General features: G+C 51.8%; 3 protein-coding genes across 3 annotated transcripts in view; 1 reads left to right on the plus strand and 2 right to left on the minus strand.

Moving 5' to 3' along the window:
- Nucleotides 1-13: 13 nt before the first annotated feature.
- Nucleotides 14-5,677, minus strand: GLOD4 (glyoxalase domain containing 4). The gene is made up of 9 exons (XM_038157688.1): nucleotides 5,553-5,677; nucleotides 5,050-5,099; nucleotides 4,348-4,468; nucleotides 3,773-3,917; nucleotides 3,452-3,588; nucleotides 2,706-2,792; nucleotides 2,479-2,592; nucleotides 2,297-2,383; nucleotides 14-1,102 (listed from the first exon to the last, which is right to left on the minus strand). Exons 1-9 carry the CDS (start codon nucleotides 5,640-5,642, stop codon nucleotides 1,037-1,039), a joined length of 897 nt encoding a protein of 298 aa, XP_038013616.1. The 5' UTR covers nucleotides 5,643-5,677; the 3' UTR covers nucleotides 14-1,036.
- Nucleotides 5,678-5,734: 57 nt separating this feature from the next.
- MRM3 (mitochondrial rRNA methyltransferase 3) lies at nucleotides 5,735-7,973 on the plus strand. Its single transcript, XM_038158034.1, has 4 exons — nucleotides 5,735-5,990; nucleotides 6,526-6,770; nucleotides 7,044-7,211; nucleotides 7,374-7,973. The coding sequence occupies exons 1-4, from the start codon at nucleotides 5,740-5,742 to the stop codon at nucleotides 7,880-7,882; spliced, it is 1,173 nt and encodes a 390-aa protein (XP_038013962.1). The 5' UTR covers nucleotides 5,735-5,739; the 3' UTR covers nucleotides 7,883-7,973.
- An 854-nt stretch (nucleotides 7,974-8,827) lies between these two features.
- NXN (nucleoredoxin) overlaps nucleotides 8,828-25,532 on the minus strand; it is a 47,050-nt gene continuing 30,345 nt past the window's right edge. The window contains exons 2-8 of the mRNA XM_038158033.1: nucleotides 22,099-22,216; nucleotides 20,605-20,738; nucleotides 20,148-20,248; nucleotides 19,646-19,752; nucleotides 14,652-14,831; nucleotides 12,057-12,181; nucleotides 8,828-10,006 (exon numbers count right to left, since the gene is read on the minus strand). Of these exons, the coding sequence (XP_038013961.1) occupies nucleotides 9,824-10,006; nucleotides 12,057-12,181; nucleotides 14,652-14,831; nucleotides 19,646-19,752; nucleotides 20,148-20,248; nucleotides 20,605-20,738; nucleotides 22,099-22,216 (948 nt within the window). The 3' untranslated portion in view covers nucleotides 8,828-9,823. The remainder of the gene's footprint in view (nucleotides 10,007-12,056; nucleotides 12,182-14,651; nucleotides 14,832-19,645; nucleotides 19,753-20,147; nucleotides 20,249-20,604; nucleotides 20,739-22,098; nucleotides 22,217-25,532) is intronic.

The raw sequence follows: 25,532 nt of genomic DNA on the forward strand, positions 1-25,532 counted from the left end.
ATTCATTCATTAATTGCCGTGCTCCAATATCAACGTGTTTAATTTCACGAATTCAAAACCGTCATTAAAAAAGCTCGGACAAAACAGCAGCGAGGAATTTCTGCTGGTGCAGCTCGGAAGTGCCAACGCTGCCTGATCTCTGTGAAACTCAAGGCAGTTTCATGATGAAAACCTGAGTTAAGGGGTTTTATTTAAGGTTTCCATCAGGAAAATGAGCAGTCGGGCAGCGTACCTGAAACCCATTGCAGTTTCATGATGAAAACCTGATTTAAGGGGTTTTATTTATGGTTTTCATCAGGAAAATGAGCAGTCGGGCAGCACACCTGGCACAAGCAATGCCAGGAATGACTCCCTGCATTCCCAGCAAAAGCAGAATGACTTCATTCCAACAGAACAAACCCTGAACTGTTATTTCCAAAGTTTCTCACCAAAACCTAACTGCAAAACTTACTTCAAGCTGCCCCTGGCACCTCAGCAGACACTGCAGCTACAAACCCCAAAGCCCAGCCTCAGCTCCCTCCTGGAACGTGGAAATCCCCTGGAGAAGGGGCAGGATCCCAGCGAGAAAACACCCCAGGGGCTCCTCGAGTGAAACTTCCCCCTGGAAGTTGGGGAAACCTTGGAATGGAAACAAGGATGGAGCATTCATTCACACAGTTTGGCAAGATCATTTCTTTCTCAATAAAGGGATGCACCCCGCACCCCACTGGAGAGGGGGAGTAGCCTCAAAATCTCCTCTCTAGCCTGCAAATAAAGGACAGCTCAAGCAAATTAATCAGGAAATTAATTAATCAGAAAATAACGGATCTGTTCACCTTTCTTCCAAGTACAACAGCACAGAAACGTGAGGTTTTCTTGACTGATGATCCCTGGTTTTGAAGCCAGCCTCTCCTTTGCTGCACAGCCCCATTTTTTTGGAAGGAAAGGCAGAGACATCAGCTGAAACCAACCCAAAATCCAGCAGGGGCTCTGCCTGGAGGGCAGCACTGGAAGCAGGAGTGGCATGTTCCTGGGAGCAGCCCGGCAATTCCTCCAGCTAAGCTGAACCCTTCTTCATGTTGTGCTCAGCAAACCATTTGTCACTGTTGTCAGCAGCCATGGCCTGCACAAGGACAGGGGGTGCTCAGAGCAGCAGCTCGGCTCGCAGGAGGGATAAATCATTCCAGAACCACGAACAGGGAGAAGTGACACTGAAAACAAACATTCCCTGCCACGGCAAACAACCTGAGCGCGGCCCAAGGGCGAGGCTGAACTCCACCCAGGGCACCAAGAGATTTAAAATGGATTTATTTTCCTTACTGAGCCTGGGTAATTTGTTTCGAGGAAAAAGTGGATTTTTTTTTATTAGGAATTTAAGTTTAATTTAGTAAAAAAAATTTAAGTTTTAAAAATAGATTTTAAAATGATAAGAACAATAAAAATATGGAAATATATGATAAAAATATGGAAATATAATAAAATGTAATACTATATAAAATATTATAATAAAAATATTATATAATATTTTATTATAATATTATATTATATAATAAAATATTATAATAAAATATTGTATATTATATTTATATATAATGTAATCCTATATAAAATATAATAATGAATATAATATGTATTATGAAATATATTATAAAACATAATATAATTATATAATTCTAATTAGATTAAATTATAATAATATAAATTAAATAAAATTTTAAATAAATATAAAAATAAAAATTAATGAATATATTATATGATTAAGATTATATATTAATTATATATTAAATATATTATATATATTATTTATATATTATATACAATTAAAATGTGTCCTGGTTTGATAAGGAAGTGAGTTTTTTGGGAGATTAATAGATTACAAAAGAGATTAAAAGATTAAAAAGATTATAGATCAATAGATTAAAGGAGAATAAAATAGATTAAAATTAATAGATTAAAATAGATTAAAAGATAAATAGATTATAATAAGGGATTAATAGATTATAAAAATAAGAATATAGATAAATAAAATTAAAATAAAAACATATAATAAAATATACTAAAAATAATAAATGGAAATATAGATAAATAGAAATTAAAATAAAAATTAAGAATAAAATATAATAATAAAAATAATAACATTATATATAAATAGATAAAATAAAAATAAATACTTTAAAATTTATATATAAATAGATAAAATAAAAATAAAATACTTTAAAAATAAAAATATGAAAACAATTATTAAAAATATAATTTTTTAATGAGAAAAATAACATGTATCTCCAACCAGGAAGAAAATGAACATGCAGTCACTTACATCATCCAGCAGCTTGTCACCATTAGGGTCCACCTGGGACAGCTCTCTGAACGCTTCATCTCCCACAAAACACACTTCATGGCCATCCTGAAAGGGAGCAGCTCAGTTCTAACCAATGGCAAGGAGGAATAAATCAAGAAATTAACCAGCCCAGTTTAACCCCTGCTGCCAGCTCCACTCACGGGATCAGCCAGAATCACCACTTGCACCGTGGCTTTGCCCGGCGTGTCCAAGCTGACCAGAGGGGTCAGAATCTTCTGGTTCTCCTTTTTCATCAGGGCCTCAATGCCTGGCAGCTGCAAACAGCAAACAGACTGAAATCAGCTGGCTGCCAGGAAGATAAGCTATCTGCTCGGGATGGTTTGTTCACACTGAAAAGGGAAAGGGCTGGGGGGAGCGGGGCTGGTACCTCGTCCTTGGCGCAGGAGAAGGCGACGCGGCCGAACGCCGTCCCGTGATCCACTGCCCCTCCGACAGCCCGCAGCTCCAGCTTGCACTGCAGCAGGGAAAAACCCAGCCTGGCTGCCAGGGACACTGCTCCCCTGCTCCCCAGGCTGCAGCCTTTCCTCCAGCACCTGGTGATTCCAAAATCCCCCATCCACACCTTTCCCACCAAGCCAGAGCAAACCACAGCTTTGCTTTTTTTAAAAGCTTCAATTCAATGCAGCTGCAATTAAAACACTCCCAATTAAGGGAAAATGTCACCATGATATTTTTATGAAAATCCTTTGCTGGGATTTTTTCTCCTGAGAGGCTGAGAAGCCTCAGAGGAAAAGAAAAACACTAATTATCTGCTGCTGTGGAACACAACATGTGCTTCTGTGATTGGTTGTTTCTAATTAATGACCAGTCAAGGATGCAGCAGGGTCAGACTCTGAGACTCTTTGTTACTCATTCCTTTCTATTCCTTTCCAGCCTTCTGATGAATCCTTTCCTATTCTTTCAGTATGGTTTTAATATAGCATTTTTAATATAATATATATCAGAATGTATTAAATCAGCCTTCTGAAACACAGAGTCCAGATTCTCATCTCTTCCCTCATCCTGGGACCCTTCGAACACAATCACAGGCAGAGCTGCTCTAATTAAGAACTTTTTTCCCTTCTAAGATTCTGTTCTCAGGAAATTGGTGATTTTTTTTTTTCAAGCACTCACCTGGTTGTCAGCGTAGCCCAGCAAAGCCCTTTGTTTCTCCTCATCCTTCTCATATATTTTCATCCCAAGCAAACCAGACCAGTAGCTCAGAGACTTCTGCAGGTTTGAGACGCCCAGGGTTACCTTCCACACGGGATCTTGAGGATTGCAATAAGTTCAAGTTAGCTACAAACGTGTTACAGGTTTAAACCCACAGTTAATGTCGTTAGTACTCTTGAGAAGTAACAGAGAAATGATAAAAAAAATGTTCTGTTTTACAAAATGCCATAAAAATAAACACACTCTGATACCCCTGAACACCAGTAGGGGTAAATATTTCACCTTGCTTGAGCTGTTCCTTGTCTTCCAGGTAGAACTTGTATCCTCCTGGGGCTTCAGCTTCAAAGACACCAGAGGTGACCTCTTTGAGGGGCCACCCCATCTTCTTGGCATTGCTCACAGCCTGGCTGGACACCAGAGTGATGCCCTAGAGAGGACACAACACAGCCCATGGGGTGGATGCACAGACGTCACCTGTGTTCACACAGGAAACACCAGAGCTCCATCTGCTGCCAGCCACTAAAGCACAAAAAATGATTAAAATAGTAAATATAAGAGTGTTTTCCTGCAGCAAGTCCTTCCTAGCTCAGCATTCCGTGTTGGATCTGGCAGCAAACACCAGCTGTCCTGCACTCAGAGCAGAGGCAGAGCTCCAGAAATGCTTCCTGGACCTTTAAGTGAGCACAGATCTGCTCTTCCATCTCGGAGGCAACCACAAAAGCAGCACTGAAGCGTTTAAGGGACCAAACAGCATAAAAAAAAAACAGCTGGTACCACCCAAACAACTAATGAGCTTCTAATTATTAAGGCAAAGCAGCTTATGGTGGGAAGGGCTGGCTGCCTGCAGTGGAACTCACCAGGAAGTCGTTGCCCAGGCGATATTCTCCAATGCCATAATTGTAAGTCAGCTCCATCACAAAGTGATTGTCCTCTGGTCCGTAGCCCACCATGGTCTTGCTCCATTTTCCATCATAAGGGCTGGAATATCCACATCATCCACCTTTTAATGTCATTAGTATCGGAATGAACCGCCAAGAGCTGCAAGAATTTGTGTTTGAAGGGGGGGTTGCATTTCCAGAGGGAGATCATGGCAGGTTTGACCCCGGGCTGTCGTTCATGGCCATAGGATAAAAGCAATTCTCCCTCATTAACAGGGCTTCAAGGGCACAGGCTGCTCATTAGCTGCAATTACATAATCACTTCCCTATTGCTGGGTAGGAAAGGGCACCAAACTGTAAGATTCCTTCCCCTTCAGAATAAAATGTGTTCCTCTTCTTTCTTTCATTCCTTTTTCAAAAGCCTTTGGGGCTACCAGGAGGGATTTTTAACTCAAGAACTTTGATAGTGCCACACTTCTATAAACAATCAGAGGAACTGGGTGTAATTCCTGGTAAGCTGAGAAATAATTCAGTTAAGTGTCAATCCACAGGTGTGGCATTTGTGTTCAATATAAGCACCACGCCTGCACAGAGTGGGAGGCTGTAGGCTCCAAGGGAAGCAGTTTAACAAAAGACAACACAACCCTTTCTTTAGGGTGAGTAGCAGCTCGGGGCACTCACCCGTTGCAGGTGGCCTTGCAGCCCTCCTCGAACTCCTCGTGCCGCAGCACCTGGAGAGCCACAGCACGCCTGGGTTGGGAGGGGACCTGGAGGATCCCCTCGCTCCAACCTGAAACGCTTTCCCCAGGCCCGGGGAAACGGGCGGGAATGGGGTCAGCATGGGCAGGACACGGCTCCTACCCCATAATCATCCCCATTGTCCTCCCATTCCCCATCCCCATCCCCATCCCATCTCACCTCATCCACTTCCCATTCCCCGTCCCCATCCCCTTCTCCATCCCATCCCCATCCTTGTCCCCATTCCATCCCCATCCCCATTCCTCTTCCCCATCCCCATTCCCCGTCCCCAGTCCCCATTCCAAATCCTCTTCCTATCCCCATTCCCCAGTCCCCATCCCCATTCCATCCCCGTCCCCTGGGCCGCGCTCCGGCGACAGGGAGGGCGCACAACCGCCTGTTCCCTGCCGCCGCCGCCCCCGTTGCCGGCCGTCCCCGCCGCTCACCCTCATGCCGAGCAGGTCCCGGTAGAAGCGCGCCGTGCCGGCCCGGTCTCCCACTTTGAAGACGAAGTGCAGCGCCCTGCGGGCGGCCATGGCGGCGCCCCTGCCGTGACGTCACGCGCTGCGTTGCGTGGCGGCGCTGCCGTCGCGGGGCGGGGCCATGGCGGCGCTGCCGTCGCGGGGCGGGGCCATGGCGGCGCTGCCCTCACGGGGCGCTGCGATGGCGGCGCTGCGCCGGGCGCTGCTGAGGCCCCGCGGGCCGCGGCCGGAGCCGGGCGGGCGGCGCGGGGTGCGGGCACTGCGGCGGAGCCCCGTGCGGGTGCTGCAGCCGCAGAGCCCCCAGGAGCCGCCGCCGCCGCCGCCTCCGGCCGCCGTGGAGCGCAGCGCGGCCGCGCCCGGGCTGTGGTACGAGAAGGCGGCGCCCGGGGACCGCAGGCTGGGGTGAGCGCGGGGAGCGGGCGCGGCCGCGCTGCCCCTCAGAGCCGCCGCTGGACGGGGGGGATGTGCCGCCCTTGGGAGGAATGGGGGTCTGACAGGCGCTGGAGGTGCCGGGGAATGGCTGGGTCACCTTCCCACAGAGCAGGCTGTCCCAGCATCATCCAGCCTGGCCTTGGATGCTTCCAGGGATGCAGGGGCAGCCACAGCTGCTCTGGGCACCGTGTGCCAGGGTCTCATCACCCTCGCAGGGAATAATTCCTTCCCAATATCCCATCTAATCCTGCCCTCTGGCAGTTTAAAGCCGTTGCCCATTGTCCTGGCGCTCCAGGCCCTTGTGGCAGTCAGCTCTCTTTCAGGTACTGAAAGGTGCTCTAAGGTCACCCCAGAGCCACCTCGCCCAGCCTTTCCTCCTCGGACAGGTGCTCCATCCCTCAGATCACCTTTGTGACCTCCCAGAGAAGCTCTCAGGGGCTGGTGAAGGTCAGACCGAAAGCGTTGTGAGCATCACAGCCACATTCCCTGAATAATTTCCCCACAGAAAAGTGGTGACTATCGCCAAGTCGAAGAAGTTTCGGGACAATCACGGGAAGGTCCTGCTGGAGGGGCACAGGCTGATCAAGGATGCACTGGAGGCAGGGGCTGTGCCACAGACACTCTTCTTCAGCACCGTGGGGCACCTGAAGCTGCTGCCTGAGGCTGAGATAAAACGAGCCAGCTTGGTTAAGGTGAAATTTGAAGACATTAAGACCTGGTCTGACCTCGTAACTCCTCAGGGGCTTCTTGGTAAGTTGCCTCTGATACAGTTGCAACACTGCCCAAAGGGAAACTTTTCATATTTAGGATAATGACTCTCTTAATAATCTTTCCTTAGACATAGCATTGCTGGAAAATAAGTTTTCCTTGCCAAGTGACAAACTCTGCTCAGACTTCCTTTAGGTGGTGCTTTTCCTAACACTTCCTCCAGCACATCTTTAGTGAGATTTGGGCCAGCTCTTTCAGAGCGGGCCTCTCCTTGGGGTGGGTCACTCATAAACCTGTCACACTTCATTTCCTCAGGCATTTTTTCCAAGCCTGACCCTGCCAAGATGTCCTACCCTGCAGCCCAGCTCGCCAACTCCCTGCCGCTGCTCCTCATCTGCGACAACATCCGAGATCCAGGAAACCTGGGCACTATTCTGAGATCTGCAGCAGGAGCAGGCTGTGAGAAAGTGCTGCTCACCAAAGGTAAGAGAAAAGTTTGAGTAGCCCGGGGGTAAGGCAGGGAACGAGGTGCTCGAGGATGTTCCCCAGAGTTCCCAAGGACTGGCTGGCATGGTCGGCTGTGCTCTGAATCCCACCTTTGTGGGGATCCCTGTGCTCTCACTGTTTCTCCCCGTTCCTTCCCAGGCTGTGTGGATCCGTGGGAGCCGAAGGTGCTCCGTGCAGGCATGGGGGCTCATTTCCGTGTGCCCATCATCACCAACCTGGACTGGGAATCTGTTCCCACCAACCTCCCTGCCGGCATCCGGGTCTGCGTGGCCGACAACAACGACCCCGACGCTGCGGCCGGCAGGGCCAGCTCTGCTCCTGCCAGCCCAAAATCTGTGAAATCCAGCCCCAAGCTGGATGAGGAGGGAGCAGCAATCCCAGAGCTGGCTGCACAGCGTTACTACGAGGACTGGGCGCGGGCTCCGGTGGCCGTGGTGATCGGAGGGGAGACTCAGGGCCTGAGCCCGGCCGCGCTGGGGCTGGCAGCCAGCACGGGGGGGAAGAGACTGCTCATCCCCGTGGTGCCAGGCGTGGACAGCCTCAACTCTGCCATTGCTGCTGGCATCGTGCTGTTCGAGGGCAAGAGGCAGCTGCTCTGGAGGCACAAGCGGGAGGATGGCAGGCAGAAGTTGCCTGTGCCAGGATGAACTGTTTGGGTGCTGAAGGAGCACCTCTTGCCTTTGGTTCCTTGAGGGTTAATAAAAGAGCAGCTCGGGCTGTTTGGTTTGTAGTAAATGAGTATTTCAGGCTGGAGAGTGCTGGATTGAACGCGTGGCTCCCGCTGGATGTGGTGGCCACACGGTGATGCTAGAGAGAAGGGAAGGGAAGGGCCGGGTAGCAGCCCTGGCCTCACCTCAGCTGGTTCCCCCCTGCTCCAGCCCTTTCATCCAGGAAATCCACGGAGAGCTCAGATCCCTGGGCTGTGCTGGCCCAGCCAGGCTGCTGCTGACAGCGTGTGTCCTTCCCAGCCTGGCTGCTGGCCGTGGTTTTGGGTCACAAAGACCAGATTGCTGCTGCCCGCACGGGTCCTGCCTGTGCTTGCCCAAATCCTGTGCTCCAGCCATCGCTCCCACCCTGCCCTGGCCGGGCTGGCAGGGGGTGGCTGTGCTGTGGGGTGTCCCAGCTCCAGCACTCCCGACCACGCTGCTGGGAGGTGCTGGGCTGCTCCTGGAGCTGCTGCCCAGTCAGTTCATCACTGCTGAACAGGAGAAGCCCTGAAACGTGCAAAACACAGGCTGGGTTTATGCAGGCCGAGCTGGCGGCCCTTCCCAGCTCCTGGCAGGGCGGGAAGCTGCAGCAGGATAAAAGGGGAGGCCCTAATCCTGCCATGGCTGACTAATGAGCTGAAAGGGAGAAGCAGGGCTTGCACAACACGGGCTATTCAGGCCGGGAACGCCCCAGGGGCTGCCAAAGGGCTCCCTCCCTCCCGGGCAGCTCTGACCCACCCCAGCAAAGCAGCACAGGCAGGGGCTGTGTGAGCCCGGGGGAACCACAATCCCTGGAGCCAATCTCCACGGGGTTAGGCTGTGGGCTCCTGTCCCCCACACAGGTTTCCTCTCCCTGACAGCAGCACGCAGCAATCCGGGGACGAGGTCATTGTAACAGTTTTATTACAAAGTTCCAATCACCATGTACAGTTTTTACAATGTCACTTTTCAAGGGCTCGGCTGTGCTGCTTGGGTTAGGGAGGGAGGGTTTTTTTTCCTTAGGGTTTGGAAGGGGTTTTTTTTGGTTATTTTTTTTTAAAGAACAGCACCATTAACGTTAAGTTTGGGACACACCTACGAAAAACAGCTCAATCAACTAACACAGAGGGGAGAGGACAATTCATACCAGAGAGAGGGACGAGAGGGGACAGGGAGAGCACAAGGAAGAGACAAGAGGTGAGGGCAGCCCGGTGGTGATCCTCCTCCTGGCTCAGAGTGGGAGGGACAGAGGGAATACCCACCCATGGCAGGGGGATGGACCCTGACACAACAGCCAGCGCTGCCTAAGGCTGTCGGTGCTTGGAGTGGGGGGTGGGAAACCCACAAGGGAAGGTCTCACCCCCAGGAGGAAGAGCTTGGCTGTGCCGTGGTCTTTCAGAGGTTGTCAGCAGTTAAGACTTTGTCTTGGCCTTGTCAGGGCACTTTCGTGGGAGAGAAAGAACTGGCCAGGGGCGATGGGGACAGTTTCCTTATTGCTTCCTGGAAGTCGTTTAGTCAGCAGGGGTGGTGAGAAAGGAAAGAAGGCGGGGAGGAGAAAGAAAAGAGCCCCAAGAACCCCACCCACTGCCTGATGCATACGAACACCATGCAAAAAGATTTGCCTGCTAGCTAGTGCCATGTATAAAATAACGATACGGTAACAGTTCTGGCCTGGTTATTAGAGAATATATCACCATGAAGCACAAGCGAAGTCTCCAAACGCCAACAACTCCCTGCTGAAAGTGCATCTCAAGGAGTTTGCTTAGGAGAAGGATTCACTGCGTAAAACAAGGCACCACAAGGAGGTTGGATACTGGGTCGGGCGTGAGGACACGCTGGAGAATCCACAAGCGGCGGAAGAGAGACCTAGTTTTAAATAACGTCTGTTGGCGCAGGGGCCCCTTAGATGGGCTCGGGTTTTAGCTTGTCTGCTAGAAAGTCGCTGACAAAGGCTTCCACGATTTCAGGTGTGATCTCCTCCACATCCATCACGTACTTGGCCCTGGCTGACATGTCCAGGATGGTGAGCAGGGGTGCGGCCTCGGGCAGGTTGGTGTAATCCCGCAGGGAGTCGGTCATGTCGTCCTGGAGGCCAAAAGGAGAAGGACAGGAGTCAACAGCAGAGCCAAGACAGCAGGAGCAGTTTGCTGCTGCCACAGTGTATCCCAAGGGGCTGGGCCTCGCACCGGCACTGCAGGCACATCCATCTTGGTGCCTGCTCTGCTCGTGGTTTGTGTCAGAACCAAACTGGTTTATCCCAGGCTGGAATGGGACATACACTCCTCCAACCCAGAGGCACTGCTCCCAGACTGACCTGCTGCCCCGGCCACCCCAGAGCCTCCGGGACATCCACAGCTCAAGGAACTGGGACGAGTGCTGAATGTGGGGACTGCCAGCTCTCTGCCAGCACAGCCACGGCCTCGCTGCTCACCAAGGGTGGATACCAAAGGGACCCAAGTGCACGCCCGGAACAAAGCAAAGAACGGGGATGGGATGAAGACTTGTGCTTTGAGCCAACGATGAGTCCCCACCAGCAGGTCCCGGTGTCTGGGCACACACAGGAGCAGCAGGCTGCTCGCAGGGGGGAGAGGACTGCCCTCCCCTCACCCAGGCAAGGCTCAGCTCTGGGCAAAGGCAATGATTTATCCCTCCCAAGGCTGCGGGATGCAAAGAGCCGGCGCTGGCGCGATTCATCACCGAGCGGGGCGTTCCTGCGCGCCCCTTCCGAGGGGCAGGAATGGAATCCATCCACCTGGTTGGCGGCCGGGGCTCTGCAGCGCGGGGCGGCAGCAGAGCCGGGGAGCTCCGCTCGCGCCTCCCCTTCCTTTGCAGGGGTTTCTGGCGCAGCTGGACCACGTGGCTGGAAGGGCCAGCAGGGCTGGGCTCGTCGCCTCAACCGCCCCCCACCCAGGTGTCGGGACGCCTCGTCCTTTATTTACAAAGGCGCCGAGGAATATTTTTAATCAATGCAAAATCGGTCCAGACGGTGCTGGGAGAGCGATGGGAGGCGCCTGCTCCGGCCATGGCCGGGCTGCTTTGTGCCTGGGGGCCAGCGGAGCCCCGGGGCCAGCGCTCCCGGCTATTGAGGTGACGGATGAATGGGATGTGCCGGACGCTCCCCATTCTTCGGGCCGTCGGGAGCTGCATGAATAGCAGCAATGTTCCAGCTACAGCCGGCGAGCCAGGCTCTGGGGGAGGGGGGAAGGTCCTGGACCCTCCCAAAATAGCCCTTTCCAACAAGGGACTTATTCAAGGGTGCAGGGCTGAGCTGGGATGCTCAGAGACCCGTCACGGTGGTGGGAGCGGGAGCGGCCGCACGGAGGGGGCCCGAGGGGCTGTGGGAGGTGGCAGTGGGGGCCTGGCTGGCTGGGGGGGCCTAGGTGTGGCAGCGGGGACCCTTTTGTCGCAGGGCGGCTCCGGAGGGCTCCGCGCATGGAACACTGCGGCTGTGACGTGGGCGTGCAGGGACGGAGCAGGCGCAGCGGCTGCCACCTGCCCAGGCCCTGAGCAGTGATGTGGGAGGGGAACTGCAGGCCTGGGGGTGCTGGGAGTTTTTTTGACACAAAACCTTAGTTTGCCACACTGCAGCAGGGGAAAGTGTCTATGCAGGGGAAAGGGAGGCCAGAAGTCCTCCAGTTTTCCCGTTTCCCATTCTCTCCAGCAGATCTTTGACTCGGAGCACAGCAGCCTGCACATGCCTCAAATACCATCCCAGCCAAGAAAAACATGGTCAGCTCAGGGAAACAGCCAAAATTTCACTAGCTGGGCCAGGCTGAAACTCAAACCCTGCTCCTCTTCCCCTGCCCAGCCACTTTCCTGCCTGCACAGCCTCAGGGCTGAGCAGGCAGCAGCCCCAGCATGGCAGCTCCACTCCCTCCCACCTCCCACTGCCCCACTCTGCCTGTCCTCTCCCACCTTCAGCTTTTCCATCTCTGAGCAAACCCTTTGCTAGAAGTAATATCCAGCAAGGAGAACACAGACTGAGCCAGACCTCAAATCTGGCTTTGCTCTGTGCTGCCTGACAGCTGCAGTGGCTCCATGCCTCAGTTTACCCCCTGAACAACAACAGCGGTACCCAACTCAGCTCAGTCCCTGTACCCAGCAGGACACAATCTTGTTCTCTCCTCTCACTTACCTCACCCGCCACGAAGAAGAGCAAAGGTGCCTCCTCCTCTTTGGCTTTGTACTTGGCTATGATTTTTTCAGCTATGGGCTGAATCAGTTGTTTTGCCGCCTCCGACTCCCCATCATCCTCTGAATCTGCAGGGCACGGGGTTGTGGAGACAAAACAAAAAGAGGCAAAGCAAAAAAAGGAGGTTAGGATCAAAGGATGCAAACGGGCTGGGCGCTGGCAGCTCTGTCCCATGGCACCACCTCACAGGAAGCTGGAGCCCGGATGCGCCGCACGGACTTCAAAGGCACACAGCTCTGGAGGAACCAGGGAGCAGCTGAAATGCACTACAGGGAAACACCGAACTGAAGAGCAACTCCTGCTCCCCAAATACTGCACTGCTCGCTCCCTGGTGCTGTTGGTGATGTGCAGGGACAAACAGGCACAAAAAAAGCTGCTTTGTGGTTTGAGAATGTTTTGAAGACCAAACAAAGGCGCTGATCTGAGGCTGCTGCCACCCCTGCCCGCCGCCCACCATCCCTCTGCCTCAGGATGGCTGAGCTGCAGCTTCACTGCTCCAGTCTCAGCGCTGTGAAGGCAGCTTTGATTTGACACAGGTAGGGCAGAAAGAGATGGCAGCATCAATCAAATGCCAGCCACTACTGAACTTCAAATAGTGAGCTGGAAAGAGGAGAGTCTGCGTCCTTGGGAAGCGTGGAGATTAAAAGATTCCAATTCGGGGACAACGTTTAGGCATTAAAGGACAAAGGCAGAAGAGAGCCCTTTGTTCCCCCTCGTGGTCCCTGATGTAACCACCACGACAGGTCCAGCCCCAGCTGGGACAAGCCATGCCCATGCCAGGAAACCTCTCTGCCCTTGCTTCACACATCCCTATCCTCCTCTCCAAGCAAAGCAGGAGATTCCAGAGATGCTGCATGCTGGATTTCAGGGTCTGTCCTGCATGCAGGGCAGCGATAAATACACTGACTCGCAGGGTGTCTGCAGGGATTGCTCTTCCTACAAACATCAGCTGCTGGCAGCGCTCCAGGCAGCCCTGCACACTCTGGCTAACCCAGCCCTAACCCCTCAGGGGAAGGAGGTACATCAGTCAGGATTTACTCAGCACCAGCACTTGCTAAGCCTGCCTTCTCCTGGGGGTGTTGCTGCCTGTGCAATGCAGGCACTGCTCTGGGGGGTCTCCCAGCAGGACAAAGCTGGCCAGGAGCCCCCATTCCCAGTGCCTGCCTCGCTGCAGCACCAGCTGCATCTCTGCCCCAGCACATCACTGGTGGGTTTCGTCAAGGCCATCCACCCCCAAAAGCACAAGCAAGAGCCCCAGCTGTTCCCCTGATGAGCTGTTTGCAGCAAGGTGATAGAAAAACTTTGCTCAGAGCAAGATAAAAATAACTCTTTCCAGAGGCCTGCAGCGCCAGCCCCAATCCATCAGGCTTGGCGTGGCCAGCCGGTCCTTCCCGCGTCAGGAGAGGATTTTTGGCTCTGTGCTCACATCCCCTGCTGGGCTCTGCTGAATAAATAACCAGGGTCAAAAGGAAATCTGAAAGGGAAGAAGGAAAGGAGCGAGGGCCATGTTATCAGCGCTGCAGAGGAGTGTGTGCTGCTCACAAAGGGCACACGAGGAAGCGGGACACGAGCCCTGCCCTGGGCCAGGCACAGCCTCAGCAAGGCAAGGGGGGCTGCTTCAGCACACCCCCAAACTCCACACAGCACACAGGGGATGGCTGCACCCCCTCAAGAGCCCAGGACCCCTCAATTCCCTGCCCGGGATGCTGTGTGCACCCCAGTGCTGCCCACCCAGGGCTCAGCCTGCAGCACAGCTCATCCCAGCCATGCCCTTTCCTGAGTTATTGTGTCCATTGCTGGCAGGGAAGCGATGAAGAATGAGCCATCTGTAGCTCTAGGCCTGTTTCTAACTGCAGGGAAGCTTCATGTGTGGGTTAGCAGTGAAAGGACAGAACTGTGGGGAAAAACTTGCCCTGTCCTGCAGCCAGGGGAATGGGGGGAATGAAGGACCAGCAGAGCATGAAAGGCTGCTCTGACTGTCACAGCCCTGTTCAGGGCTCAAGCCCTGAGCTGTGGTATAAAGCACAGATCTATAACCCCTTGCACAGACACTTCCTCTGTAACATCACGTGTGCCTGAAGTCCCTGCTCCAGAAAGGCTTTTCCCATCTCCACCACCACCAGCTGTGACAGTGTATTTCTCATACTCCCAACAGCTCATCAGCATTCCTATCCACAGCCACCACCACACCTTTGTTGTGACAGCTCCTCTGTGCTGCCAATCACTGCTCCACCACATCCCAGGGTGGTGTGTGGGAGCTGCAGGAGCCCCATGGGACAGCAGGCCCTGCCCCTGTGAGCTGCTGTGGTGCAGGAAAGGGGCTGAGGGGCTTCCACAGGGAGCTCTCTCCCCGCACTGGCCTTCCTGTGAGCACAGAGTGATGGAAAATGGAAATGGAAGCGATACCCCTTCCCAGGGACCTTGTCATCACCAGAGGCAGGTCCCCAGCCCCGTGGCCAGCTCCAGCCAAGCTGGCAGGTCACCCAGCCCCCTTCCCCAGCACAGGCTGTGCTGTCACAGCAGGATGTCCATCCATACCTACAAAGAGAACGAGGCAGGGGCCCTCATTCAGCTGCACGGCGTTGGAGTCTGTCAGCTCCAGCACGGGCTTGGGGTGCCAGGGGAACTCGCGGCACTCGACGTCGTTCAGCACCTCCACCCGGCCCTGCCGCGTGATCACGTCTCCCTTGGGGTCCAGGACAATGAGAGTGGGGATGCCTGCAATGGAAAAAAACAGCCAAAACAGGGGGATCAGCCAAAGCATGAATGGCCAGCACACGGTGGGGAGAAAGGCCTTTTCCTACGGCCCCTGGCTCTGGCAGGAGCCCAGCCAGCCTCCTGCCTCTGCACAGCTCACCCAGCAGGGATCAAGCTCCCTGGATCCTGCTTCCATCCTAGCAGAGCACTGTGATTCAGGAGCCAGAGCAGGAAGCTGACAGACAGCTCTGGCATTGCCTGCCTCTCCCTGCCCAGCTGCAGGCAGGGATTGCTGCTGTCTGGTGCCCACGGGTGCAAATCCCACCGTACAACCCAGGGACCCTCCCTCTTGCACCACCATCCCAATGCCCAGACGTGGCTGCCTCTGGAAGATCCCAATTCCCAGGAACTCACAAGGCCTGCAGACAGCAGTGGCAGGAAGCAGGGTGTGTTCCTTCCCAGAAGAACACCGTGTATTTCTGCCCCCACAGCCCTCCAGCACTCTGCACTAATGGCCCAGCCATTTCCACTGCACATCCCTCTGGAGACTAATAAAGCTGTGCAGGAACGTCCAGGTCTACAGGATCCGGGCAGGATGTGGCTCAGGGGATATCCAGTGATGGTCTGGCCCTTGGGAAAAAGCAACATTTTACCCTGATCTACGGGGCTGAAAAGTTTCATCATAAAGGAGAAGCTTTGCACAGGAGGTGAACAGAGGTGCAGCAGAGACGCAGCACAAGCCACAAATCAAATGTCACTGGCGGTGGGGCAGGTCGGACACCAGCTGGTGACCATCCCATCTGATAAAGCACCGGCTTTCCGGCCACAAAACAGCCACGGGTGGGTCAGCAGGAGTGGCTCACGTGTGTGACTTCATCTGGAAAGCACACCATTCCTCTGTCATCAGGGAGACAAAGAAACATCCCACAAGGAAGGAAGAGGGGACAGGAGGATCAGGCCCCAAGAGACAAATGAAGCAACCAGTGTGAAGTGCTGTTGTCATTGCTCATCACCTGGGCTTTGCCCCGCTCCCTCTGCAGCATCTCCTTCACCCAGCAACATCCCTGGCAAGCTGAGGCAACTCAAACACTCCTGCCCTTCATCCCAAGGTTCCTTTTAAACCTCATTCCTCAGAAATACCCTGCAGAGCCCTTCCCTGAGCAGGGGGCACGCAGCGTGTGTGCCCCGGCCAGGCTGCTGGCACTGCGCACTCCCGTGTTTGTCCAACAGTGGGTTACTCACAACTGTTCTCACAACAGCCCTCTGAATCGGAGGCATTTCTCTGGGAAATACTCGGCCATCTGTGTGTCCCAGCCTGCCTGCAGGTCCAGGCGAGCGGCCGCATTCCCGGCATTCCAGCCCGGCGCATTCCTGCCTGCGCTGGGGCTGGTGCTAAGCAGCAGTGCAGGAACCCGCCCAATGGCTGAGCTTGCAGATCCTTAGGGTACGCCAAGAAAACCATTTTGTATCACAAAAAGGCTTATTCATTACCTGCTGGTAATTCAGGGTAGCCCCAGGGCAGGGATGGGTTAAACAGACTGGAAGGAATTGGGAAAGCTCACGCTGGCCCTGCCCTTACAGGCACAAAGTGCTACTGACACCAGGAGAAGCACTCGGGGCTCAGCAGCAGGAGGATCTTCGTCCTTTTAGGATTGACAACCCCACCCCAAACGCTTTTCCATCCATTATACACGAGGGACAGGCTTCTCGGGTCATCAGCCAGCCTGAGCAGCACTCGCAGGCAGAGGTTTCAAACAAGCTTTGCTGATCTGGGAAAATTAAGGGCTCAACTTAGACACAGATCGCTGTGATTCTGCAGCTATCAAGGATTTCATCCACTATTCAAAGCATTCCTTTAGACTTCACCTAATTTGCATATGCAGATGATTTCCCCCCCCAATACCCAGCCATTGAACCTCCAACTGCAAATACAAATTCACATCCCCATCTTCTCAGGTGACCTTTGTGACTACTCCCCTAAAAGACACACCCTGTTTTCAGGGGACACAGACCTGCAGGACCAGGGAAACCATTCTTAATGTCATTCACACCTGCTAACCCAAATAATTCCCCCTCCCCACTCGTCCCAGCCACTATTTGTTATTTTAGTGCCTTTTGGGGGATTTGGTGATTGCCTTAAGTCATAACACCAGAATTTACTTATCAAGAAGAATCAGCGATCAGACACTGCAATGAATATTGTATAAGCTTGGATGAGAATTAGCATAGACAGCCTTGGATGGATTTTATGCACTAGAAAATGGATTTGGCTCCCACGGGGCCAGCATTTTATGAAAACACAGGGGCCAAATGGTTTGTTACCGAACCTGGCAAGGCATTTACATATTTATATATTAAACCCCAGACCCGACATTGAAATCTCATCTGCATGAAGTCTGTTGGGTGAGTGATCACAATCTAAGTGAAGCTAACCCCACACCAACCACAGCACAGGTGGTGCATTTTATTGCTGTTTTTTCACTTTTTCAGAAGAAAGCTTCAGAAATCTCCTGTAGCAGTGATGTGAGGGTGACCTGTGGGTGTCTGGGCTAAAGCATGGGGAAGGAGAGAAACAGTTTTTGGAAGGCATTGCAAATCCAAAGAGACACCAGAGAGTGCAGGGGGAATACTGGGGAACTTGTGAGATACACAACTACAAGGGGTGATTCTTATCAAAGCAAGTTTATCAGTGCTCCCCATCCCACTGGAAGGAGAGCTAAGGCCACGGGATTTCACCCAAGGCAGGACTGGGAGCTGCCTGCACAAAGGGGAATTATTTCTAAGCAGCCACAACACAAGACATGACTCTTTCTCAGAACAGCACTGCACCCAGAAGCAATTTACTGGAGGTGGTAGGGTACAGCCTCTGACTGCACATGAGTTATGAATAGAGGCATTCAAAGTGAACCCAAATAAAGGCCTAGAACTCAACTTGCATTTTATACTGAGTTTTTAAAAGTTGTAGGGGCCAACACAGGACTAAAACAACAAGAGATTTTACTCTCTTGCTGCTTTCCACCGCTCAGGAACTTAAAGCAGACAGGGAAGACAAACTCTTGTGTTGTTTCAGTACCCAGCCTTCAAAAAACAGGGAAACCTCCTCATGTTGTGCTCACAACCCAAGCACCAGGATGGTAACCCAGACACTCTCACTGATCATAGGTGCAGCTCCAAAGAGAGCTTTCAGAGAGGCAGCATCAGAACCATGAATGTGGGAAATGCAGATGTGGTCACCCAGATCTAATTTTTCATTTGGGTGGAATAACCACGTGTGGTGATGAGCAGAGCCCATGACATGCAGCTCTGTTTGCAGGAAGCTTTTGTCCTAGCTGGTGTGAAAAGCCTGACTGCAAACAAAGTCTGCATGGAGCTGAGATTCAGGGACAGAGGAGTTGACTGGGGTGCAGGGAACAGCCAATATTTACATTTTCAGGTCGGCACACAACAAAGACAGACACCTTTAAGAAGGTTGGAGTTGGAGGGAAAGCTGTTGTAACTGTTTCCCTGGCTACAGCATGCCTGGTGCTCAAGTATCCATGTCTGGACACCTTATTTACAGAAAGTCCCAGTGAAACTGGCAGCAGTCCTGCAGCTCGGCTGAAACCAGCCCTGGAGAGGGTTGTGAGCGGGCTGGGAAAAGACAGATGAATTTGGAAGGCTCTTGCCTCATGGGAAGGTCATTAGGCAGCAAACTGATGGCTATTTAAAGCAGGCTGATGGTTATTCTTGGGCTAAGGTCAGGGAACAGGGCTGAGTGGCAGCACCTGAGCTCAGGCCAGAAGAGGAGTTTGGAGAGGACTCCAAGGAGGGATTATTTCTCCTGTCACTCTTCCCAAAAGCCCTTGGCCTCCTTTGGCAACACTCCTCCTTCCCTTCAGATCACACGAACATTCTGCCAGCCTGCACCCACCTGGACAATATGAAGCTTGAGTCAGGGGAGGTTTAGGTTGGGTATCAAAAGAGGCTCCCCAGGGCAGTGCTCACAGCACCAAACCTGCCTGAGTTCAAGAAGCGTTGGGACAAAGCTCTCAGGCACTGGCTGGGTTGTTGGATGTCCTACACAGGGCCAGGAGTTGGATCTATGATCCTGATGGGTCCCTTCCAACTCAGCATATTCTGATTCTGTGACATCACACAGAAAGAGATGAGGAATAGCTACAGTGCAGCAAGACCCTTTAACCACAGGGAGAAACTATTTGTACATACACGAGATCTCCTCACCAGCCTGGCACACCTCTGTGCTGCAGTTTGTCCCCTGCAGGAACAAGGTGCCAGCCCCCAGGAAGGCTGCTGTGAGCTTTTATCATCTTTGAGACTCTTTGAAGCCACCCAGACACACAGAGTCCCTCCCTGCCCCTGTGAGCAGCCAGGGCTGCTGGAATTCTGGTACAGTAAAAGCATGGTTTACATCAAACACTCTCTCCTTTGTAATTCATGTCACTAACATAAACCAGATGCCATCTTCCTCAGCCCCTTCACAGAACGATGGCTTGCCTTTGCATTACATAAACCAGCAAGAAAAAGAAATTTAAACCTTCAAGAAATAGCAAAAAATAAATAAATCAGTAATTACACAAAAAACATCCAAGCCAAAAACAGCTTCCAAGTTTCCAGGAAGAATTAGGTTGTTTATGGAAGTCCTGTTTCAACTAACAGCCTGCCTGGCAGGTGGTAGGAATGTGAGTTTGTGGAGAGCAGAAACATGAAGCGGCTCTGCCTGGGGCACTGTGCTTTGCTTTGCTGTTTTCTTGGTTTAGTTAAACAAGAGGGGACATTACAAATACTCAGTAAGGAGGGGGAGAAGGGGATCTGTGCCTCAGTGTGGCCTCTCCTACCTTGGATGCCGTAGAGTCGGTTCAGGCGTGACCTTCTGGCCTCATCGGCGTAGGGCACGGCCACCCAGGGCATCTCACTGAAGTACTGCTTGAAGGAGTCCTCTGACCTATGCAAGGGGAACAGGGCATGGCATGCAGAGCCCTCCACTTGCCAGGCTCCTTCCTCATTAAAAACCTGCCTTGCAAAGCCTTTTATCCCTCCCACCAAAACCCATCAATTGGGAGAGAGTTAGATCAAATTTAAAGCCTGCAGTCCTTCATGAAGAAGTGCACGGTGCATTTTTCCCCAGTAAAATATTTCAAATTCTCCAGGGCATCTGAATGTCAACCCGTGGTGACAGCAGCAGCTCGAGCACCCTTCAGACCCCAGAGCCACAAGCCACAAAGCGAAGCACAGATCTGCTCCTGCTGACCCCTCTGGGCAGAGGGAAAGGACTCAGGCAGCCTTTCCGATGCCAGAGCCAGCCTGCTCTGCCTGCACGGGCTGTCAGTGCTGCCTCACCTGTCTGCACTAACGAACAGGATCTCAAACTTCTGGCCTGCCTCCTTGATTTTCCTGTAGGACTCCACCAGCACCCTCGTGAGGCTTCGGCATGGCGGGCACTGCAAAACACATGAAGCATGAAGGAGGACATTGTCTCCTCCTCAGGACCAGCCCCACACCCAGCAGGGCCAGGTGACCCAGTGACCATGAACTGCTGTGACCTCATCTTTGCTGCAGTGCCTGAAGGTGCCTGGGGTTTATGGTCTCTCAGTTACCAACAAAACCTCTTCCATTTTTAAAATCTGACCACTCTCCCCCTTACAGGGCCAGCTGAGGATGACAGGCCACTGCAATGCTGATGATCAAAGCATTCTAAATTTTTCTTAAATTCCTAAATTCTTCAGCACCAGCCAGTCCTGGGTCTTTACTCTCCCTGAGCCCACTCCAACTGCTCTGCACAGCACCTCCTACTCACCCAGTGAGCAGAGAAATAGACCCCGACGTGAGAGCCCTCCAAGGCACTGCTGTCCAGTGTCTGCCCATTGTTCCTTAGCAGAGGCCCAGCAACAACTTCACTGAAGGGTTTTGGCCCCCAGGGGAACTCCAGACCTGAGGAGGGGTCGGGATAGGGGTGGAAAGAAGACACAAGACAGTAACATGTGCATGCAGCTTTTACACACTCAGAAGGTTCCACTAGGAAAAACATCCCATCTGCAGGACACAGGAGATCCTGTCTGAGGAACCCTGCTGGGGTTTATTCCCATCCAAGGGGGATGCAGAACACCTAAGCAGTCAGGCACCACCACAGCCCTGCCCTGAGGTGAGGCAGCCAAGCTCTGCACTGCAGCCAGGGTCACCTCTTTGTCTCACCCAAGTCACAGCACCTTCAGCTGGACAAAGCCTGCTCTGGTTTTGTGCCTGATGAGGCAGCTTTTCCTTATCAACAGTGTTTATTTTAGCAAGAGAGGGCAAGGTGGTACCTGCTCAGGAATGCAGTCAGAATCTGTCCCTCATGCTGATACTAACCATATATTTTTAAACATATCCATACATGTTTTTATTTACAAACCTTAGCTATATATATGTAAAAGATGGTGTGTTTATATCCATATATCTCTATCTATATCTTACACTAACCCTCTGCACCCCAAAGCAAGCTGTGTGTGTACACAAAAACATGCTCTGAATCATCTGCTGCCAGCTCCCAGAGCAATCAATCCATGTGTTCAGCCAGAGAGGAGGGAACATCCCAGATGGCTCAGGCCACAACATGTTCCTGCTGCACAGCTCCTGCCACTGAATTAAAGACTCTGTCAGGATTTACTGCACCAAGAAACAATCAGCCAGTAATAAAAGAAATGGATGGACAACCACAGCAGATGACTGATGGATCTGCAGGGTCTGTGAGTAAGGGCACATTTGTTTGGTTTTTTATCCCAATTTGGCTCATTTGGGTTTTTTCCAAATTGGAGGAAGATGGATTTAACACCAACTCTCAGCACAGCAAACCTCAGCAAGGGAGAACAGTAACATTTTTCTGTTTAATTTCTAAATAATGGGAAATGCATTAACCTGAGTGTGATGTCAGTGATAAAAGTCCCACTCAGTATTCTGGAAGGATTCTGCTCCCAAGGTATGGAAGGCCTGGGCCCTCATTCTGTCTGTCCATGTGCCTCCATCAGGGAAAAATCCAAACTTCATGTTTCAGTTAGCCTAACCTTTTCCTCATTAGCACTCCAGACAAAAATCCTGGAGGGAAATTCTTTGTTCTTTTCAGTAAGCAAAACCAAAACATAAGATCTGGCAGGAATGATGCAGAAAATTTTACTCCGAAAATAGCACAGTGCTTTGAATAGTTAATTATGACAATAGTTCTTTGTTCCCTCCCCCTGAGGCCATTCAGAATGAAGTGAGATGAAAAGGCAGCAGTGTGTCCATTTTCTGTGGCACAGGGGGCTCCAGGACTTACCTTCAGGGTCATCTCGGATGACCAGGAGGCCGTTCCTGCAAACCACCTTCCCAGTGGAGGCATCGATAAATATTAGGGAAGGAATGTTGGAGACTCTGTACTTGTTCCACAGCTTCAGCTGTAAAAGAGATTGCAAGGGGAGATAAGGAAGGTAAACTTGGCTGAGTGAAGAGGAAGATTTTGGAGCATTAGCATCTTTCAGAGCAGAGGTCAGAGGCGAACAAAGAAACAGAGCTGGTGCTTCAGGGATGAGTGTGAAGGAATGTCAGGAAGAGCTGCTGGGCCAGGGCCCAGAGAGACCCTCATCATCACCACCATCCCCTCAGGACCTCAGGTGAGATCCCTCTGTGTCTTCTACCTGCTGTGGGCTTGCTTGTGAGCAGAGGCAAAGCTTCTCCTCCTGCTGCTTTCACCTCTTTGCAAGTAAAATGGGGATAATACTTGCCATGCTTTGAGCTCTTTGTTTAGAAGACATGGTAAGCACAAATACTTTTAATGCCACTGCTCTGAAGCAATTTGTAATGCTTCCCTGGCTGTTTCCTCCCCTCCCATTTCCATGTTCATTAAACAAACCAGCAACCCCTGCCAAGACACAGCCAGGCTGAGCACAAGGCCAACACACAAAAAAAATTTTTTTTCTGTAACTGGGCCTTCCCGGGTTTGTTCCCAGGAGCTGATTAAGGGCTTTGACATCAGCCTGGGGGCCCAGCTCATCCATCCTGCACTGCCAGCTTTGCAGGCTGATGGCCACATTTTGGGCATCCCAGTCTGGATGAGCCTGTCTGCTGGTCATTGAGTTTTGCAGCGAGCTCGGCTCTGCACAGCATCGGGACAGAGCCCTCTGGGTGTCACACACTCCTGGGCTCACGTTCCCCAGGATATGCTTCTGGCACAGGATAATTTAGAGCTTAATTCGTGCACAGAAGCTGGCTGGGATGAGGAGGAACAGCTGCTGGCACAGCCCAGCCTGCAGGTGTGGGCTGGCAGAGCTGCTCTCCCCACCATGCACGGAGGAGCTGCTGCCATCACCTCATTTCCCTCACAGTTCTCCAAGCATTTCAACCCAAACAGCCCAGTGGTGAATTATCAAACTCTCAAACAAAAGCCAAACCATAACCAAGAGCCAAATGGGGAAGGAAACTAATCTCCACCTTCCCCCAACATTAAGCTCTGCAAAGCCCCTCAGGCTCTGTGTGTTTACAACGTGCTCCAGTTTGGAGAATAAAACCCAGGCACTGGAGAAGCACTGGGCCCACCAGTGCCAGCCAGTACAAGAGCCAGAGAAACCACCACGTGCTGCTGCTTCCACCAGTATCTCACAGAGAAACTGTACCCACGAGTTCCCAGACGAAGAACTCTGCAGATTGCTGCCCTTGGTTTGCAAAGAGAGGCAATCCCATTTCCCGAGATGGGAATGATCTGGGGACGTAGAGAGAGGCAAGGTTTTGTGTCCTACCCCCCAGCCTTCCATTTCCAACAGACATATTAATGGATTCACAAACCAAATGGCCCTGGGCACGAAAAGAATAAAGAAACTGTACTCAGTGCAAACCAGCCCCCTCACAATGACGGTGTTCAAACCACAGAAGGTAAAATCCACTTCTGTGAAGTTTAACAGGTGGAGGAAAGCTCTTTATAAGGATCACAGGCATTTAACAGGGTGCTGCAAACAATAAGGAAATTACAACTAGCAATCGGATCGTTCTCTTTAAATAGTTGCTTACATTACACTTCATTTTGCCAAGTCCTTTGTATACAGAAGCAGCTCCCCCGGGGCATCACGGTGGGTCCTGGCAGTTTTGCTTGGCTGGGGAGGCAGCAGGGTCTGCACTTTGGAGCCAAGAGGCTGCATGGACTCACTGTGCTCAGAGGGATGGGGCTGGAACACCCCAGACAAGGGGATAACAGCAAACCAAACCTGCTCAAAGCACTGGAGCAAGCGTGGCATGGCTGGCTCCAAGCAGTCTATGAGGTCCAGCACATGTGGCAACTTTTGCCAAGAGCTGGTCCTGGGTCTTCTCAGGATGTGTAAACCATCAGGCCCCACTGGACCCGAACTGCAGGCACTGCTCTTGGCTCCCCAGACATCGAGGGCACAGGCAATCTGCAATCCAGACACTCTGTCCCCATGAAATCAGGAGCTGCCACTCCTCACTCATCAGTGAGGGTCCAAAGGAGAATGCCTCAAGCAAGCATCAAGCCAGGTGTGTGTCAAAAGGGTCAAAAAGCATCAAAAGAGGTCAATGTGACATCTCTTGCTGCTGGGGGAGCACGTCCATCACTGAGCTCTGAGACTTGAACCTGAAGAACATCATGTCAGGCTCAGTCACACTTTGGGTGAGTGAGAAAAGCTATTCAAATGGAAAGGTTTTACCCTGCACCTGTGCAAAAGCTCCCAGACACAGCCCACCAGCCCAGGTAACACCAAACCAAGTTTCAGAGCTTCATAAAGGCTCAGCAGCTCTTCCTATTTTTAATAGATTTGCTGCCTGGGTTATCACTGAAACGCATCACACGACACCAATGAACAAACACAACGACTGCACATAAAGCAAATGGAACTGGGTTGCCATTTGAAGCCTACTATAAAAGCCTTGAATGGGAAGCTAGTGGTCTCTGTGCACTAACCATATTAATTCCATCCAGGAACGTGCTGTTTAAAGTGGGAGCAGTTTGGTTTGATGAGTCCCCTGTGCGCCAGGAAAGCTGATGGGGAATGAGAAACGCACGCGCCGCAGGAGGAGTGCCAGGATCTACCACAATTCCCACCACCCTGGCCCTCATCAGCCAGATTCCAGCCTTTCCAGAGCCTGTCAGACATTTGGGAAGGAAGCCTGATGGCTCCTTTTGCTGCAGGTCTGACCTGAAAGAGCAGAACCTTGATAGGAAATGGGCTGGGTTCATTTTAGCTCCCCGTGGGATTCCCACGCTGTGCCATTATTTTGCACCTAAACTACAGCTCCCAGCAAGGACATCTGATCTCCACCTAAAACCACCGGGATGACCCAACCTGTCTCGTGGCAAACCATTGTGCTAGTTAGCTTTTCTCAGGGTAAAATGCCAGGGATTTGCACATGGGAAGGTTCTGCAAAGGGGACATCTCAGCTTACACCCACTGGTTGTGGTCCATGCAGAAAGGGAAATCCAGGAGAAAAAAGGCATCCCTGGTACCTGCACAACCGCACACCTCACAAAGGATTCTGTGTCAGGCTGGGTGTGGGATGCAGAAAGCAAATTACAACTTGCTGTGAGACTGCGGGCTGATGGGATGATAGCTCAGGCAGCAGGGCAGAGTGCTGCCTCAGCAACTCTGAAAAGCTGTTTTTCCTGCCGTGAAGAGGATGACACAGAAATAACATACTCCACACACTCTAAGGATTTGATCATCCATTTAAAGAGGGGATCTCTGCTCTGCTTCCCAACAGCTGTTGCAA

The sequence above is a fragment of the Motacilla alba genome, chromosome 19, assembly GCF_015832195.1.
Source record: "Motacilla alba alba isolate MOTALB_02 chromosome 19, Motacilla_alba_V1.0_pri, whole genome shotgun sequence".
NCBI lineage: Eukaryota > Metazoa > Chordata > Aves > Passeriformes > Motacillidae > Motacilla > Motacilla alba.